Source organism: Nothobranchius furzeri, chromosome 2, assembly GCF_043380555.1.
Source record: "Nothobranchius furzeri strain GRZ-AD chromosome 2, NfurGRZ-RIMD1, whole genome shotgun sequence".
In the NCBI taxonomy this organism is placed as follows: domain Eukaryota; kingdom Metazoa; phylum Chordata; class Actinopteri; order Cyprinodontiformes; family Nothobranchiidae; genus Nothobranchius; species Nothobranchius furzeri.
Genome location: NC_091742.1, coordinates 75,142,533 through 75,162,143, shown reverse-complemented (window position 1 = coordinate 75,162,143; position 19,611 = coordinate 75,142,533). Strand labels below are relative to the sequence as shown.

The 19,611-nt window shown below is 39.9% G+C and overlaps 1 protein-coding gene and 1 long non-coding RNA gene across 3 annotated transcripts in view; both read left to right on the top strand.

Moving 5' to 3' along the window:
- Positions 1 to 1,387: 1,387 nt before the first annotated feature.
- Positions 1,388 to 19,611, top strand: part of LOC107377035 (galactose-3-O-sulfotransferase 3) — a 73,607-nt gene continuing 55,383 nt past the window's right edge. The window contains exon 1 of one of the 2 annotated variants that reach the window (XM_015946409.3): positions 1,388 to 1,503. In XM_015946409.3, coding sequence (XP_015801895.3) covers positions 1,451 to 1,503 — 53 coding nt within the window. In that variant the 5' untranslated portion in view covers positions 1,388 to 1,450. Of the gene's footprint in view, positions 1,504 to 12,827; positions 13,142 to 19,611 lie in introns of those variants that run through there. The other variant, XM_054747481.2, reaches the window with a different exon arrangement.
- On the top strand, positions 1,510 to 3,870 carry LOC129165133 (uncharacterized). Its single transcript, XR_011519052.1, has 6 exons — positions 1,510 to 2,674; positions 2,812 to 2,955; positions 3,194 to 3,268; positions 3,341 to 3,462; positions 3,535 to 3,604; positions 3,718 to 3,870. It is a non-coding gene; the product is annotated as an uncharacterized lncRNA (long non-coding RNA).

The following is a 19,611-nucleotide window of genomic DNA, read 5'->3' as shown; positions in this document are numbered from 1 at the left end:
GGAGCCAGGATCACCCAGCCCCAGTGATCAGCCAGACACCGCCCCTCATCCTCCTCTCTTCCAGGCTGCTGAGGAGCACAGCTGACCTGAATCTCTCTGACGACACTCACCTGGGACAAAAAGGCGGTGCCTTCAGCAGTCTGGGAGGCAGCAGGGCAGGGGTTCTGCTGTCCTCCAGGCCTTATGTTGTATACAACACCTTCGAGTAGATGAGTTTTAACTTCTGTAGTTTTAACTCTTGAGTGATCCAGAGTGCTTGTTATAAGGTTAACTCTGTTTTGGTTTTTAGACTTTTATCAGCATTGTTGTGTTTTTCAGTTTGAAACTTTTAATAAAGTTTAAACCAGGTATTTTTATATAGTTGATAAGTTGTCTTTTAACCTTATAGTGGGTTTTTCATTTAGCATTATTTTAATAATGCTCACCATCTGTTTGCACTTGTTTTTAGAACCTTTCATAACATTTAAACCCAATATCATGTTTCTTATGTTACCCCCCTCCTTCACATTTTAACACCTCCTATTGGGGATGTAACAAGCTGCTTCTTGAGGACTGTTAATACAATGTCAAAATAAAGTAAGTTCATTCTATAACCAAGATGCCACAGTCTGGAAAGGGCAAGCACCTTGTCTTCTACATCAGGTCTTTGGAACTTTTAGAAGATTCTGTCTTTTCCAAGTAGTTCAGAGTTAAAATAACAGGAGCTGTGTAACTGAATGTCATCCCCACATAGGAGACATCCATAGACTGTACATACGGAGACATCATGAAATGAATCATTTATCTGACCAAGCACGTGTATATATAGTATGAATAGGAATGGACCCAAAACAGATCCTTGGGGTACCCCACAGAACAGATTGGTAGAATCTGACATGATTTGGTTTATAGACACTGTTAGAAAGGTATGACCTGAACCTGTCTAGAAACGTTCCAGAGGTCGCCACCAAGTTATGAAGTCTGTTTATCAAGGTGCCGTGATCAAGATGTGACACAAAACAGTATAATGAAATGTGATTTAATACAATGTGATATGCTATTATACAAAATAATGGGACAATGTGACATACAGTGTGATTCAAAACAATGTGACATAATAAAATACCATACATTTCATGATGCCATACAATACAATATAGATCAATATGTAAAATGAAAAGGAACTTGATAAAAAATGCATTTACCTCTTAGACTGTCCCAATAATCGTTTTCACAAAAGTTCCATTTTTTATATTCATTATTTCTTTTCAGTGTTTTATTTCTGTATCTATATAGACCCTTGAGCCATTTTCCCATTGCTTTTTTTGTTTCCCCTCATCTCCCCAGTTACTTCGCTCATTATGTACACCTGCCCTACATCCGTCTACCTCAGCTGTTCTCTGTCAGTAATCACTCTCCCAGAAGACGAATACATCCCACTTCATTACTGTCAGATCCTTCTATTATCACCATGATGCTATCTTCTCCCTGTGTGCTCTTCAGTTCCGTGCATGCATTTCCCCGGTAAGTTTTATGCTGACTCATCAGACTTTTTATACAAGTTTTTGAGACAATTGAGCAATTTCTGTAACTCATTAAAACTTCTGCACACCGAGCAAGTCACATCAAAATCAACTTTATTTAGCTGATGAATAGTATAAATGAGTGTCTAATAGTGTTTTAGACGTGTAGCATTTTGATGCATTTTCTTTGAAAACTGTAAATTCTGCCTAAGAACGTCAGTCTAGCGCCCTCTTCAGCTCAAAAGTATGGAACGTTTATTTTGAGTCTGTTTTAGCCAATGGCTAAAGAAAAGTACTACGTATCAGCTCTGTGGTTGTAGATTTATAAAAGTATCACGGTCTAAACCAGCCTTGTAGCAGGCAGGGCTCGGATTAGCTGCAAGTTAGCTGTAGTTAGCATTAGCGTTGTGCCAAGAGTCCCAGCAAAGCTTCTAGCATTATAATTATTTAGTTCTAGTAGCTTGGCTGTTGGATTGTAGTTTAGTGTTTTTTTTTTCTTACATGTGAGTCTTTCACCAACTTGATGGGAATTTGAACCGGGTTATGCTGGTTTAATTAGCGTTTCACAAATTAGTCCAAGCCGTTCCAGTAATTAGTCCGATCCCGCCGACTGCTGCTTCCTCAAAACGGAGATTTTGGGCCCAATCTGAGGTGAGTAAGCTAAATAACAGCTTCTAAAGATAGTTCCCTACCTGTAATTTTGCAGCTATATTTGCTGTATTTGTAATTAAAAAGCAAGACGTGGACGTGGTTCACATAACTTAGCTAGTACTGCCGCAGGCTTAGAGCGTGCGTGTGTGTAATGTTAGATGGGTTCTGGTTGAGTTTTTTTCCTGCCAATTAGTAATGTCCGCTTTTTAGCTGCAGGAGGAGCTACTCCTCAGTGTCCCTCCTGTTCTGCATCAGTGCCGACCCGGTTCAATCTGAACTGGTGCTGAGTCCGGTTCTCATTAGAACATGTTTGATTCTGAGTTAGCTCTGAGAGCTGTCCGATCACTCACCAGCAATGTTATGAAGCACATATGTTGGACAGTCTGTTTTGTACATGATCTAAGTTACTAAACTCCCACATTAACTTTTTTTTTTATTTTATGCATAATCTGCCCAATTAACCTGTCAGGCTGATGTAGTCCTCCACCAGCCTGCACCGGTCCAGACTAGAAGCATCACAGGTGAATTATTTTTTTTAACAATCAGTCTTTCTTTACCTTCTGGTTTTAATATGTAATTTTAGCTTATTGTTACACACGTGTGTTGCTGCTCTTAAAAACAACTAAATATATTTGCTGTTTCTTTATATTTCACATAGCCTCCCAGTAGTAGTGTGTCTGACACTGGGACCATGATGGGAATTCCACCCAGAGCAGCTCTACACTCCTGAACAGACAGACCCAGGTGTGGTGGAGAGCAGCTTCCATCTGAATGATGGTACAAGCTCTATGAACTGTTCTAGGTAAACACTATTATAAATAAGAATATTGTACTCTTTATTCTCTTTCTCACATCTCAGCCTGTCTGATCACCACTGGAGAGAAGCTTTCCAGAATTACACTAACATCCCATTTTACCTCCGGTCATTCTGAACTTCTAACAGAAAGACTTGTAGCTCCATTCTCACTTCACTCTCTACAAGTTTCTCATCTCTGGAACTACCTCCCACAACACTGATGTTATAATTTGTTTCTTTCAAGCTAAATTAACCCAAGAAATGTGCTGTTCAGACTGATTGTTGCAGCCTAACATGAAGCCTTGCATTTGTAGTAAAGGTGAGTTGTTTTTAATCATGTAATCTTCATTACAGCCTTCACGTTTTAACATGAACCGTTTTTGTTTCATAGCTTATTGCTACACGTGTGTTGCTGCTGTGAGCTTGGAGCTAGATTACATCATGACATCACGAAGGAGGCTGCTGATTCTGGTCCTGTGACACTTGGTGGTGACGTGTGAGCTGATTCACTTGGTAAATAACTTTTACATTAAATTTTGTTTTTGCTATCAAAAGTAAATTAACTAATAACCTGCATTATTGCAGGACACTCAGCAAAATTTAGACACTAAACCAAGAGGCAGGCACACGTTAATACTCTATAAGAGCACATAAGGTGAGCAACACCACAGATTATTATTATAGTTGTACACTGTCCTGGATTTGTGTTCTTTCTGCCTCATTAGCCTGGCTGATCACCTGTTAACTCTTGTCATCTTGTTTTGACAGCATGAATTTGTCCTCACACCTATCAGCTCCTCTAGCAGAAGAGAGAGAGAACCATCGTGTCTTCCTGGAAAGCCTCTGGCCATCCTTCAATGCATCAGCTCTGTCTCCTGTCTGCCTACAATTATAATAAATGCTGAATGTGTTTTACAAGTTCTTTGTGCTGCCAAAATGTCTTTTTTTTTTATTCCAGTTTTGTTTACATTTTAATGAATATTTATAAATTACATTTATTAAATACTTTGTTGCACATTTAACTACCGTAGCTCTAATGTGATGAATTATATTGGCACCTCACTATTAAAAGATCATTTAAAATTTAACTGTATAAAGATTTATGGACATGAACAAAAACAGGAAATTATAAATTGAGATTTAGTTAAAAAAAAACATAACCGTCCGCGATTAGAAAATTTCCTAGGTGCTTGGTGTGGAAAGTTTGGGCCGTGGAGGGGCGTGGTTGTTAAAATGATGCAATTTTTGCCGCACGGAGCCGTGCGAACTTCGCGGACGCGTCAAGCATAAACCAAGCTTAAGGAGGGGGGAGAAACGTCCTCCACTTCTAATAACTGCTCAGAGTGAAAAAGGCTTGCTTCGCCCTGTTGCCCATCCGTCTTCGTTGCATTTTTCAAAATTTATGTGGGTGGAAAAGGACTGGGGCAGGCTTGACAATTCCTTTGGCTCATGAATAAAAAGCTTGTTTGGATGTGTGTTCCTGTTGGAGGACCCATAACCTTTAACCCAGTTTTCTGATGCATGGGCATCACTTTGTTTCAGAACGAAACCAGTGAGATTACTAAGGACACACTGGTCCAGATGCAGCAAAGATGCCCCAGAACAGAACCGCTTCCATGTTTCTCAGTAGGTCCATGCTTCTTTTGTCTGGATTCTTCATTTTTGAATCTGAGAACATGGAGCTGGTGTGACTCCACGTTCTCATCTATCTGAAGGACAGGGGTATGATGGAGTTTGATTTGCTTTCGACCACGGCGTCCTCCTCAGTCTTCTATTAACTCCACTATGATTCAGAGACAGATGGTCTGCTCTGACAATGATGTGCCTTGACCTTGGGGTTTATTGCTAATCTCTTTGGAAGTTCTTCTTGGCTCCTTTCATAATGCGTCTTTTCGGTTTATTAGATTTCCTTTTGTGTGCACATTGGTTGTCTACAGTTTCGTACACCATAGACCTCATTATCTGTCCAGCTGTAGTCAGAGGGACATCAAGCTGCTCAGAAATGGTCTTGTAGTCTTTCTCTTAGCAGTCTTGTCTATAATCGTTTTTAATTTGCCGAGATGACTCTTTCCTGAGCTTTCTGTGGTCCATGTTCTGTGCGGTACTCCAAACATATTGACAATATGGGTTATGGCTGATACTGATGCCGATGTGGAGATGTGCTGCCGATTTTTGGGGCAGATTTTAAGACGTTTTGCACCTTACCTGCATGCTAAAATGTCATAACAGAGGACGAGCAACATTTCTGATCCCCAATCAAGTTTTATTTATATAGCGCTTTCCACCGCCCTCAAAGGGGGCCCAAGGCACTGGACAAGAAAGGTAACAAGGATAAAAATAGCAAGTCATAAAAACCTTAAACAAAATAAGAACATAAACATTTGTGAGAACAATGAAATACCAATGAGATAAAAAGAAAATTAAATTTTAGTTAAACTAAACAAAAAATACAAACCAGAAACCAAAAGCTTTAGGAGAAAGCCATCCTATAGAAATAAGTCCAACCTGCTCTTAAAGACTGCCAGTGATGGGGACTGTTTGTGATTGGGAGCTGGTTCCAGAGAGAGGGTGCAACAACTTAAAAAGCCAGATCACAACTAGGTTTAAATCGGGTGCGAGGGACGATAAGCAATTTTTGGTCAACTGACCGTAATGACCTTGAGGGAACATGCTTTAAGAGCTCCGCTAACTAGGTGGGGGCACTGCCTTGGAAATACTTAAACACAAAAAGCAGAATTTTAAACTGCCTGGTTTGAGACTGCGAGCCGGTGAAGAGAAGCCAGCACTGGAGAAATGTTGTCCATTTTCCTAGTTCCAGCATTAGCACATGAGCTAGAGCAGGTTTTCCAGTAATGGGAAGGTTGCAGTTTCCATTCTGGCTCCCACCAGAGAATGCAGCTGCTGTGTAGCCCAGTGAACTAGACCAGTGGCACCGGTGCTCGGTAGGTCCCACCTCTCAGTGTGCCCCAGCGCAGCTGTGGCAATCATAGCTCATCACCACCAGTGTGTCACCGTAGAACACTTTATTAAACCACTTTGGATTTAAACATATTGTTCATCCAATAAAATATGAACTTATGAAGTTTTAAGTAATTGATGAGCCAGAGAAGATGGACTTTATTCAAAGAGGATAGTCTTGCAGCCTTGAGGACTCGTGACATACTGCAGGATTAGTTAAGATTATTGGCTCAAGTTCATAGCCTTCATATCGGCGTTATGGTGTCTGATTGACCTGTATGATTAAGTTTGGCCTTTAAGTTAAAAATGAACTTGTGGTCATTTTGGTGAAATGGTTGGCCATTTGGTACGCTATAATGTCTACTCAAAATATCAACCTATGCTTAGCACACACCCTGATGCCAGACAGCACCATTACCCATTTAAACAAGTGGAATTACTCATCAAAACACCTGTGATCCTAATTGCAGAACACACCTTAGTTTAACATGTCATTGTGGTCAGATGATCGTTAATCTTTTGTACGTAGACAATCATTATTGCCCACATTGTTATTTGTATTACTTGTTTGAACCACAATTCAAACGCAACGATTGAGTTTCCTTAAATGATGATCAAGAAATATTTTATTGCTTTTGTCAGATTTGAGTTACTTCAGTGACCGTTGTTGTCTTTAACGACAATGTAACAAACTTCTATCCATTTATTTAAAGATGGAAAACGCATCATTTATTAACATCTTTGAAACTACAATCACTCCCAATATCTAACGCTTTTTTTGCATAGAAATTCATAAAAATATTAAATTTAATTGTTTTGTCAGTGTTTGAATGGGTTAAGAGTTCAGCGTATAAGTGTCGGACAACAATTTGCTTTAAACAGTGTTAAGCTGAAGGGAAAAGAACATTTCACAAAGAGAATTTCAAAAACTGACATCTTCTACAGTTTTTTTTGTGGCTATTTATTGCATCTTGGAAACAGTCTATGCTCTGAGACAGGAGAAAACACCAGGTCAGTGCTTGCATCCATAATAATTAGCATTCTCAGTGTTACCAAACACTCTTGTTACGCAAATCCAGCGAATAATGCATGAAGGAGGCCTCGTGCTTGTTCTTGCCTCGAGGGCCCGCAAATCACAAAACTGTTTGCTTTGAATGTACATATTAACGTTCCTTTGTGCATTTAAATGAGCTGAAAAGTGAACAACTTGCTGCAACAGTAATGGAACGCACTGTAGCAAATTAACAGCTGTTTTTATAGATGGTAACTAGACAAGGGACCTTTTGTAAAACCCCCATCAACTGCAGTAAAATATTTAAAAATAGCACATTACTGGATACATTTGACAGCTGTCTGCTACAGATACACTGGAGTGCCTCCTTGTTTGGAAAGAGAGGAAAATTATGTGTCATTATCTGCTTTATTAGTTTATTGGAGTTTGTAAGCAAAGCGAGTCATAACGGAAATGCAAATTTTTACAAAGTGAGAACACTTCATGTCTTCTTTTAGTCAGAGCCAAGGCCCAGCAGTCTGCTGGAAGAAACATGAGAACAGCTCTTTCTCTCACTCCTCTGGCTCCTATCTTGGTGTCAGAACGGGACGGCAGGTCAGGGAAAGCCGGGGGAGTTGATTCCTACAAAACATCTAAAACCACATTAATCCCAAGCACACGTAAAAAAAGTGGACAGAAACTGCTCCCATAACCACGCTAAAACTGATTTACTTGTTTATTGGGCTTTAGAAAAATCTGCAAACTCGATAAAATAAAACTTGTAAGGCTGTTTTTGGTCAATATTGATCTCAATTTGCCATTAAAATGAGCCAAATCAGGTTGTGGCTTTATAATGTAATGGCTACCAAATACGACGCCCAAACCAATCTGATCTGTCACAAACTAATGTTAAATTCACTTTAATCAGATTATTACAAAACTAGTGAAATTCGGAACACTGTCGGCTCCAAACAGTTGGAATTCCAGCCAAAAGAGCAGAACGTTGAGAGGAAAACTAAACAAGTATAAATGTTTTGTATTGTTTGAGTTCCTCATTCAGTTACACTTTTAACACTTTAACTCTGACTGGTCAGTAAACAGCTATTTGAACCCATGATGGTATGGTTGTACATGAGCCACCACACTGGACTCTAGCGTTTGTGCTATGCAAGAATACCTACTGGTTATATCTGGGGTGAAATTTAATAAAATCGTTCAGTTGTTAACTGAAAATCTGACAATTTTCATTCTGACAAATGAATAAAAACACGGATTACGATCATCATAATTTATGTGTGAAAGGGGCAATGCACATATGCTGTATGTGAAACTGCATTATCGACTGAAGGTGCATTTTTGTAAAGATTTACAAGCTTGTGTGACGCCTGACTCTTTATCCTAGCTACAGAGCAGCTGCCATCTTAGTTTCACTCTTTCGCACTAACATCCCGCCCACCTGATTGATATAGGCTTGTGATTGGCCCACCAAACCAATTGAGTACTGTGAATGGACTGCTGCAGATGTCAGTCAACATCGTGGAAGAAGCAGGGATAAAGACGAAATTACATCGTTTTTCCTAAATAAACGTGCTGTGATTGGCCAGCCACAAAGCTGGGACTGGAGGTTCCAATGTGGTGTTTCTAGACTGTCAAAAAAGCAAAATTATTTTGCTTCTGCTGGAATTGGCCTTATTCTATTCTAGGCTTAGCACCTTCATAGCAGAGCTTTGTCTTTGTATGAGGACGACAGAGCTGCAAAAGACCAAAACAATAACAGCTCAGAAACGATACTTGTTTGAAACGGCTTTGGCATAAACTTTGGACATTGTAGATAGGGATGCACCTATCAGGTTTTTTGCTGCCGATCACAGATACCGATATCAAAGAATGCTGATCACCGATACCGATCACCGATACCGAACACGTGGATTGGCCAGAAATTTTCTACAACATTATAATGAGTGCTACAAACTACATAATCTGGGAATAAAGGAAATGTAACCTAATCTAAAATGGTCTGTATTAGGGTTGTCACGGTGTGAAAATTTAACCTCACGGTTATTGTGACCAAAATTACCACGGTTTTCGGTATTATCGCGGTATTTTTTTTTAAACGTGCTACATTTTCACACAATTAAATAAACCCTGTATGTCAGGAAATATTGTCCTCAGTTTGCGTCTAAATTTTGCCTAAAATGTGTTATTTTGTAATTATGTTGTTTATTTGTTTACATTTTTCCCCATTAGTCTTTAAATACCAATATTTGCCCATAACTTCGTATTTTATGTCTGTTTGATGTCATCATTTAAAAATATTAGATCAGATGATACTCAGTACTCAAGTAGCCTTCTAATCAGATACTTTTTTTTTACCCTTACTTGAGCAATCCGCATTTATGGAAAATATTGTCCTCGGTTTGTGTCCTTCCAGTGAGCTTTGCAGATGTGGGAAAATGTCATCAGGCAGTAATCACTGTTAAATTCATAATTATTCTCGGAGAGAGACCAACTCTTATCTACCCCTGGGAGCCCCGTAATGCATAGCGTCATTTCAACATGGGGGTGTCCGCGACACTGTTTATATGCAGGTAGCGGCGCTGCGGCTGCTTTATATAGCGACTCATTGCATTCGCCCTCAACCCAAATTCTCGGATCACGCATTTTAGCTAAAACGCTAATGTTAACTTGCCTTGCGTTGACTGTAGAGTTGTGGGTGATGGTCACGCAGATGTGTCATGAGATAAGAAGCTTTGCTGCCTTTCACAGACACTTTTTCTGCTCGTGCTGCAAACAGGAGCAGTCTTCTATAAACTCCCTCGGCATTCTTCAAATATCTAAAATATGCCCGTACTTCCGACTTTGTCTTCTTTGAGGGATAATAAATGTCCTCCTGAGCGCTGCCGTCTCCTCCTTTGACCATTATTTCAGCTTTAGCTTCAAGAAAGTTTTGTTGTAAACAAAGCGTGTATGTGCCGCTGGCAACTTCTGCAGATGATACGGTGGCTGGTAAGGGTCACCGCGCCTACACCGCAGCCACGGTAAACCCACCAAGATAATAGTTTTTTAAAAACAAGACGGTTATTATTATTGTCAACTTTTTTTTTTTTTTTTTTTTACCGGGGTTTAGCGCTACACTGGTTACCGTGACAACCCTACCTGATCGGTTTGCTTTGATCTATTTTGAAAATTACGATCAAAACCGATAGGGGCGCTATCGTTCGATTACGATCAAATGCCGATCCATCGGTGCATCCCTAATTGTAGACTTGGTTAGGTCTATAGAGATACTTTATCTACTTCTTATTCAACAGTGAATGGCAGACTGCCCCGTTGACTGATTTCTGTCTCTGAATATGTGACCTTCATTGCTCTGACCTGACCAATTGAATGCAAAGACAGTTTGAAAGCCAGCCATTGATTCCGCCCCCACAACTGAGCTCTGTCTATGGGTCAAGGCCAGACTGAATAGTTACAAATGGCTTGCCAGGCTACAGCAGCCCTGCAATGATGTGACATCTAATGGTTGTAGGACTTTTGAAATGATCAAAATTCTGTCTTCTACTTGAAAATGTAATTAACAGTTTACCTGCATCAGTATTTTGTTTCAAATGCCTCATGCTGATGCAACCCTTCTAACTTGTTCTTGCATTGGAACAAGAGCCAGAAACTCTGTCATGGTTCTCATTCTGCTGTATTTTTCTCCCCCCACGCAGGGCCCTCAGATCCCCATCCACCCTCAGCGACTGCATCGCTATAAACCCAGCAGTTTACACAACGATGAATCAGTATAAATATTTAAATGATAAATGCTAATATAGCCATAAGCTACTATGGCTGGTATTTGAGGAACATTCTGAGCAACTCAACTGTTTGTTGACCTGAGCAAGTGCTTAAAAAGAGGAAAAGTAAAAAATGACAGATTTCTTAAAAGCAGCAAACAGAGAGGGATGTGAAACAAGAGCCTTTGTGTTCCCAGACTAAATGACTGTCTGCACCACAGGGGAAATAAAGCCCTTCACCCACCTCCTCGTGAGCTGAAGCAGTGAAATCATCTGAGGATGAATGAGGTATTTTCTTGTTCATTTAGACTGTAGTGGTTATTTGTCCATAAAACTTAAACAAGAAAATAATCAAATACTTTCAAATGGCCACTGGGCTACGTCAAGGTTTAGGCTTTACGCACGGGTAAAAAGATTTCAAATCAAACAATGTCCATGCCAAAATTGCGTTTGGTGGTGGTTTATTCACAAGAAGCAAGAGCACAGATTTTTTGCGTCCTCTCCGTCTCTGTGGTAAAAAACCGTGTCCCCTCGCAGCTCTGGCTGCTCCTCCCACCTTGACCTATTTATACAAATAATCACCCACACCTGACCATTAAACAAACTAATTAACCAAAATAATATAAAGCATAATGCAACACAAATTAACTTTAGCGTAAAATAAAGAAAATAAACTAGGCTATAACTTAAGCTTATAATAAACTAAATAGCTTCAACAAAGACTTTACACTGTAAAACTGGTTTTTGGATGTTTTGTTATTTCTACTTGTATTTTGTCAGTTTGAGCACTGAGACCCTACACATGGGGGGAATATTACATTTAGTACAAAAGCTGGGATTAAAAAAAATGTTAGAAGAGCAACTTTTAAAGAACTAATTAGGATGCAGTGATAGTTTGAGAGAAATGTAGATGAAGATATTTTCATAAATGGAGAAATTCTTTGTGTTAATATCTATCAGTGTGGACTTTTACGGAAAGGCATCCGGGTCCAGAAGCAGCAGCCTAGTCCCAGACTATGCTTCACTAATAGTATGACGTTCTTATTTTTAAAATGCAGAATCATTAAAAAGGCGCAGCTGACAACTTCCTAAATACTTAATTAAAATGGGAATAGGAGAAGGAATTAAGTGCAATAGCTAATGAAGCACTTTGTGGATAACCTGGGATTAACACCACCTAGGAGGAGCTGTCAGATATTTTTGAATCCTTTGGACAGATAGTCCTCTGCAGTGGACTTTGATAGTTTGCCTAGTACATCTAAGTTTTTGCCTTAAGCCTCTGAAGGCACTAGTTGTTGAAATGTTAGATGTTAAATCAGGCTTTAGTACCATTCAAAGAGAGGCAGTTTTGCCCATTCTCATTCATAATATTGAATCATGACTTATCCTCTTAATGTTAAGCAGGGGACACGTGCAGTTCTTCAGATGTTGGTGTGTTGCTTTTTGAGATCTTTTAGCCCGCTTCATGTTATCAGACAGGTTCTTTTGAAGTTGCTCCTTAGTTCTAAATATCTGGTGGTAATGACGGACTTGAATTGATTTCGGATATCCAAATAATGTAATGACGGCTATTACACTTTTTCCACGTAACTTGGTTTGGACAACTGTTCCTCCCCCCCTTTAAAGGGAGACTAGGCAGTTTTGACTTTAACGCCTTAATCTGAAAGCCGAATTGTCTCCCCAGCCTCTGCAGTGCCAGTTATGTCAGCTCCATTTTTTTCTGAGGCAAGTAGACTGGACCAGCACTCATACGTTGCAAATGCGTTATTCTGGCTATAGGGGGCAGTTGCGATTTGAGTGACATTTCATTAACCCTGTAAATGGTCATTTTAGCACATACTGGCTCAAGAAAATGATTAAAAAATATGAAAGTGACATAGTATCCCTTTAATGAATTAAATATTTAAAAACAAGATTTAGTATTTACCATCGTATTTACCCATTGTCAAAACATATATGCTGGATTTAAAATACAAAGCACCAGAAAAACAAATCTTTTTTTTCTTCCTCTCAACTCTTTATTTTCAGTTGAGAAAATGTGTTATTTATTTTGCAGTTAAACAGCACACGTCTCATCATATAAAGTACTGGGGCTGTGTGTGTGTTTCATGACCACGTCATAACCATGGACTCTCACATGCTAACACCCCCTAACCGACATGCAGCACGCGCCCATGCGTCACCACCGCGCGCGCATGAGAGAGAGAGAGAGGGAGAGAGAAAATCCAATATCGGAGCGAGGCATCCGCCTCCCTTTTTACAGCACGAGGAGTCTGGGCGCGCGACTGAACGTTGATCCAACTGCGTTCTAAACCGACACCGAACCCACATGAAGGACCGCGCGCAGGCGGGGAGGAGGACCGGCGGGTTCCGTGCTGAGTAGTGAACAAGACCGAAGGCTGTCCGGCTATCGGAGCGAAATCACCGCCACGGCCGTCATATCTCATCACATCCCGGGATGAAGGTTGGTAACGGTTAACGGTCCGCTCTCATTGTGTAACTGCAGCATCTCCTCCCTACATGGCTGCTGTAGTAACATGTCCAATGTGATGTTTTTATATTAATCTCCTGTGTTCCCACATTGTGGCGCTTCTTTCTTCTCCTGCTCCCTCTCAGTCGCTGCTGTTTTCTTTTTAAATAAAAGCGGATTTACGGATTTATCCTGACACTCGGGGACACAATGCTTTTACTGTGGACATGTGTGTCATTTGGAGAACCGGCGGAGTGATTTTTATCAGCCCTCCCTTGTCCAAAAGAAAAAATCCAATCTGATGTGGCCCAGATTTGGCGTTGAGACCTCTTGAGGAAACATTTATGTCCTCTAACAAGCTTCTCATGTAGAGGAGGTGATGAGGGATGCGCATCAGTGGAGAGGAACCTAAACACAAAGACGAATAAACAGTGTCTAAAAATGAGCAGAAGAAACCCAAAAGGACAAAGAAAACAACAACAGTTTGCTGGCGAACTCCAATACCAATATTTTCCACCACACAGATTTGAACATTTCCCATTAGTGGATTGGCTCTTCTTGGATTTAGGTCGGCTGAACTTTTTCCATCTGTTCAGTTGGATGTTGCCCCATCAGTCTGAATTAAATGGGTTGGAGTCCAAAGATGGTACCCAAGAGCCGGTACCTGTTTCTGGACCATTTGGTACCAGCTGCACTGGAAAAAATACAAACCTTGTAAGAAGAAAAATAAATAAATAAATTTAAATCAGGCCAAGGTTGATTATAAAAACACCTTTGAAACAACTTAGTGGAACTCCAAGTATGAGCTTTCTGCAATAAATATGCTAAACAATAAAAATAATGAATTCAATGTTAAAGAACCAGAACGAAATGAGAAAACATGAATGAGTTCTAAAATCAAGATCACAAAAGAAAATCTGTTATAGTATAAATAAAAGGAAATTTGAATAAAAAAATGCTTATATTAAAAAATACACTAATAGAATATTTAATTACCTCGAAGTTATTTTTAAAACATTTAACAGACATGTCAATTTGCAAGGTGATTTATTTTAAATACATTTTGTTTATAATTCTTTAAAATTTTTGGGTCGTTATAAAAGTGTCACGAGGCTTTAAAAAATGACCCAAATGTTGAGCAAGGAGTCAGAGCTGAAATGAAGAAATAATGAAAACAAATGTCTGAGATGTCATCAAGAACGCAGGAAACTACTAAACATAAACATCAGAAAAATCCTAAGAGAAGCAGGAAAACTAAGCGTTAGACGTGGGAAACGGCCGCTCAAGGTGCATGTGGAGCTGAGAGGGGAAAACAGGGAGGGAATTAAAATAAAGAAAAATGAATCCCAAACTCTAATTGGTGCAATGGGCTGCGTGGGGACACTTTTGCCTCGCAAAAAGGTTGCAGGTTCGAAACTCGGCTGCAGTCTGCATGGAGTTGCATGCTCTCCCCATGCACGCGTGGGTTTCCTCCGGGTACTCTGGTTTCCCCCACAGATCACAACATGCCCTATAGGTAAAAATTGTACGTCATTTTGGATAAAAGCATCTGCCAAATAAATAAACATAAAACAAAAAACGACATTAAAAACTGGCTCAAATACAAGACAACAGAAAATGTAAATAACAACGTAAACAAAGAACACATCTGATACCAAAAACAGGCTTTTTGTACATTGAAAAAGAAAGAAAAAAAAAAAGAATAATTTGGGCTTTGAGTAGAAAACCAGGGGTGGTGTTATCATAAATGGCATCCTGGGTGAATTCCTCCTTTTGCCTCGTCCTGCACCATTAAACTACCTCTACATGTCACATTCGCTCATTTCAACCCAAAGGTAACAAAAAGCACCGTTATGCAAAAATATATACATTAAGGCAAAATAAGATTAGAAATGACTAAAAAACAAGAACACAATAATACATTGTGAAAATTAATAAATATAAAAATCGTAATAAAGAAGAAATTTATTCTTTTATTTTTAGCGCTTCTCAAGACAGAAATTCTGAGGTGCTTCACAAGGACAACAAATACTACAAATTGACAAAAAAATGATAACAATAAAAATTTGGAAAAAAATACTTTAAATGTGAAGTAAGAAAAAATGGAATAAGAAAAGGCAATCACAAGATCCCAAGAAAGACGTACAAACCCCCCCTGAAAAAAATGTTTATTTTTAAATGAAATATTGATTTTAATTTAAAAGCTTTAGTCATCATTAGTGATGTCATTGTAATAAATCAGCTCACCACCAATAGTGAGGTGGATGCTGATGATGAACACAAGGGTTTTATCTAACGATCACATTCTACACTGATCAGATTTCTTTAAGTCATTAATCTTTTTCATAAACACTATTTAAAACCACAATTCTGTTGACCTTTGGCCCCGCTCTCTTTTTCCTGTCTTACGGTCCTCTCAGTAGTAATCATGAGCGCCTGCACAACACGAGGGTCGTCATACACACTAGATCAAAGACAAATTCATTTGGAGTGCAAATGGCAGAAATTTGCTTTAATTTTCAACCGCATGCCTTCCTGAGTGGTGAAACCATGTTGCTCATGACCAAACCTCCACAGAAAAAACAATTCAGTCACCTGCTGTATTTGCAAGTGAAATGCCCAGGCTTTCTGATAATATTCTGTAGTCAGGACCATATCCAGCATGCTCTTCTCCATCTTAAAGATGTGCTATTTGCTTATTTCTGCTGCTGTTTATTCTGTTTTTATCTCTGGTAAAATCCTAAGCTTAAGCTAAAAGACCAAGTCCTTCTGTGAACTGCAGCATTTGCATGTCAGATTTAAAAATGTGTTGAGGATATAAAAAGGTTTATTCCTCACCTCTGTCCGTGTGCCTCAGGGCATCTGTGGCTAGATTGCACCTCATCACCACACTGTTTTGTAAAGTGCCTTGGGTGTTCTTGGACTCCAGAAGGCCCTATATCAAATGCAGGTCATGTATTCATGGAAACATTTCCTCACAAAAACTTTTGTTAATATGCGTTTCTCTTCTGCCAGTGTTGATGTTAATAATCCAGAACAGCTGATAGAAGGGGTGTGCAACCACTAGAATCTGGTGAAACAAAATGGATCACAAAACAAGGAAGAGGATATACAGGTCCTTCTAAAAAATTACCATATTGTGATAAAGTTCATTATTGTCTGTAATGAACTGATAAACATTAGACTTTCAAATATATTAGATTCAATACACACAACTGAAGTAGTTCAAGCCTTTTATTGTTTCTAATGACGATTTTGGTATACAGCTCATGAATACCCAAAATTCCTATCTCAAAAAACTTGTGTATAATGAAAAGGTTCTCTAAATGAGCTATTAACCTAATCATCTGAATCAACTAATTCACTCTAAACACCTGCAAAAGATTCCTGAGGCTTTTAAAAACTCCCAGCCTGGTTCATTACTCAAAACCGCAATCATGGGCAAGACTGCCGACCTGACTGCTGTCCAGAATGCCATCATTGACACCCTCAAGCAAGAGGGTAAGACACATTTCTGATTGAATAGGCTGTTCCCAGAGTGCTGTATCAAGGCACCTCAGTGGGAAGTCTGTGGGAAGGAAAAAATGTGGCAGAAAACACTGCACAACGAGAAGAGGTGACCGGACCCTGAGGAAGATTGTGGAGATGGACCGATTCCAGACCATGGGGGACCTGCGGAAGCAGTGGACTGAGTCTGGAGTAGAAACATCCAGAGCCACCGTGTACAGGCGTGTGTACGAAATGTGCTACAGGTGCTGCACTCCCCCGGTCAAACCACTTTTGAACCAGAAACAGCGGCAGAAGCGCCTGACTTGGGCTACAGAGAAGCAGCACTGGACTGTTGCTCAGTGGTCCAAAGTACTTTTTTCAGATGAAAGCAAATTTTGCATGTCATTCAGAAATCAAGGTGCCAGAGTCTGGAGGAAGACTGGGCAGAAAATGCCAAAATGCCTGAAGTCCAGTGTCAAGTACCCACAGTCAGTGATGGTCTGGGGTGCCATGTCGGCTGCTGGTGTTGGTCCACTGTGTTTTATCAAGTGCGGGGTCAATGCAGCTAGCTATCAAGAGATTTTGGAGCACTTCATGATTCCATCTGCTGAAAAGCTTTATGGAGATGAAGACTTCATTTTTCAGCATGACCTGGCACCTGCTCACAGTGCCAAAACCACTGGTAAATGGTTTACTGACCATGGTATTACTGTGTTCAATTGGCCTGTCAACTCTCCTGACCTGAACCCCGTAGAGAATCTGTGGGATATTGTGAAGAAAAAGTTGAGACGCAAGACCCAACACTCTGGATGAGCTTAAGGCGAAGCATCCATTACACCTCAGCAGTGCCACAGGCTGATTGTCTCCATGCCATGCCGCATTGAAGCAGTCATTTCTGCAAACAGATTCCCGACCAAGTGTTGAGTGCATAACTGAACATAATTATTTGAAGGTTGACTTTTTTGTATTAAAAACACTTTTCTTTGATTGGTCAGATGAAATGTGCAAATTTTTTGAGATAGGAATTTTGGGTTTTCATGAGCTGTATGCCACAATCATCAATATTAGAAACAATAAAAGGCTCAAGACTCACCTTTTTAGCTTAGCTTTTAACTGATCACTATTTATCTATAAGTACATATTTATCTTTTATTTTTTTTTTATCATTTTATCTACATCTTAGTGTTTTTATATGATTATGTTTTCTTTTACTATCTTTATAATCACTTTTTATCAGTTACTTTTTATCATTATTAGCTTTTATTATTTTATATGTTATATATCTTAAATCCTCCAGTGTTTCCTCTGCGGAGCCCTCTGCCTTGGGGCCGGTGGTCAGGGGCGGAGGCGGCCGGGGCGCTCCCCGGGTAGTGCCCGGGCACTGGTGGGGGTTTCTGCCCTACGCCACTGGGCGTCATGGGCCGGTGTCTTGGCTGCTGCCGTGGATCTGTTGCTGCCAGGGCAGATGGCTCCGCTGATGATGTGTCGTTCATTACCTGACCCATCTGAACTCAGCCTATTGTTTACTCTGGTGTTCACGAGTGTGTGTGTGTGCGTGTGTGTGTGTGCATGGACGAGTGTGCGGGTGATTGTATGTCCACTTTTGGAAGTTGGGTGCGGGAGGGGAACTGTAATTTTTAATTGTTTTATACTTGGGGAGGGGGGCTGGGATGGGAATGTGGGATCTATGGGGCCATTTTAATCTGTAAAGCACTTTGAGTTGCATTTTTTTTTGTATGAAAAGTGCTATATAAATAAAGTTGATTTGATTTAATGTGTGTAATGATTCTAATATTTATGAAAGTCTAATGTTTGTCAGTACATTACAGACAATAATGAACTTTGTCACAATTCGCAAATTTTTTGTGAAGGACCTGTATTGCAAGACTAATATCCAGACATTTGCGATTTTTAAGACTGGATTTCATTGAACAACCCAGAGCAGACACTTCCAAGACACATCCAGTGTTACTGTGAGATCTCAGTAAAAATTGCTGCCGTCTAGCAGTCTTAATTGCACCACACAAAATAAATACCGTAAATCTGGGCTATTCAATTCTGGGCCTCGAGGGCTGGTATCCAGCTCGTTTTAGTGTTGTCTTTGGTCTGACACACTCGATTCAGTGGTTGAATCCCCTGTGCAGCAGCTCATCAGGCTCTGCAGAAGCCTGTTATTCACCTGCTGATTGAAATCAGGTGTGTTGAAGCAGGGTTAAAACTAAAATGTCCTGGATACCGGCCCTCAAGGCCTGGAATTAAATAGCCCTGCCATAAAGGTTTGCTTGTAATTCAACAGAAGATTGACGCACTGGTTTTAAATAGTGATTCAGCATCTTAACACGAAATATCACGATGGTTCAGTGTATTGGTATTGTCTTACATCCCCAGCTCACTGATGGATATAGCCACTTTTTTGCTTATTTGTATTAAAAAAAGCTCCATTTATATCTGTAATAATCTACAACCAAAAAAGAAAACAACAGGTCTTATCATAACGGCAATAAAAAAGAAAGGAAATGAAAACCTCTCCAAGGTAGAATGTTTGTTCTTTAAAAAGTTAAAATAATTCCTTATTTGGAAAAAAAAAGGGATAATAGCTTGTATTTTTTATATCGCCTTCTATGGTTCTACAACCCACCCAAGGCACTTTACAACACCGTCATTCATCCACTCACACATTCACACGCTACAATGTAGCCTCAGCTGCACTGGGACGCACTGACCTAGGCGAGGCTGCCGTACACAGACACCACCGGTCCCCCCGACCAGCAGGCAACATGGGTTAAACGTCATCAAGGGCGTCAGTTTGTTTTCAGAATTGCTGGGGACAATAACCATACACTTGAGTGGTGTTTAAAAATTGCTGGGGACAATAAAGTAGGCTAGCACAGGGGTCGGCAATCCGCGGCTCTGGAGCCGCATGCGGCTCTTGCTTGTAAAATAATGAATGGATATTTAAATAAAATGCTTTATAT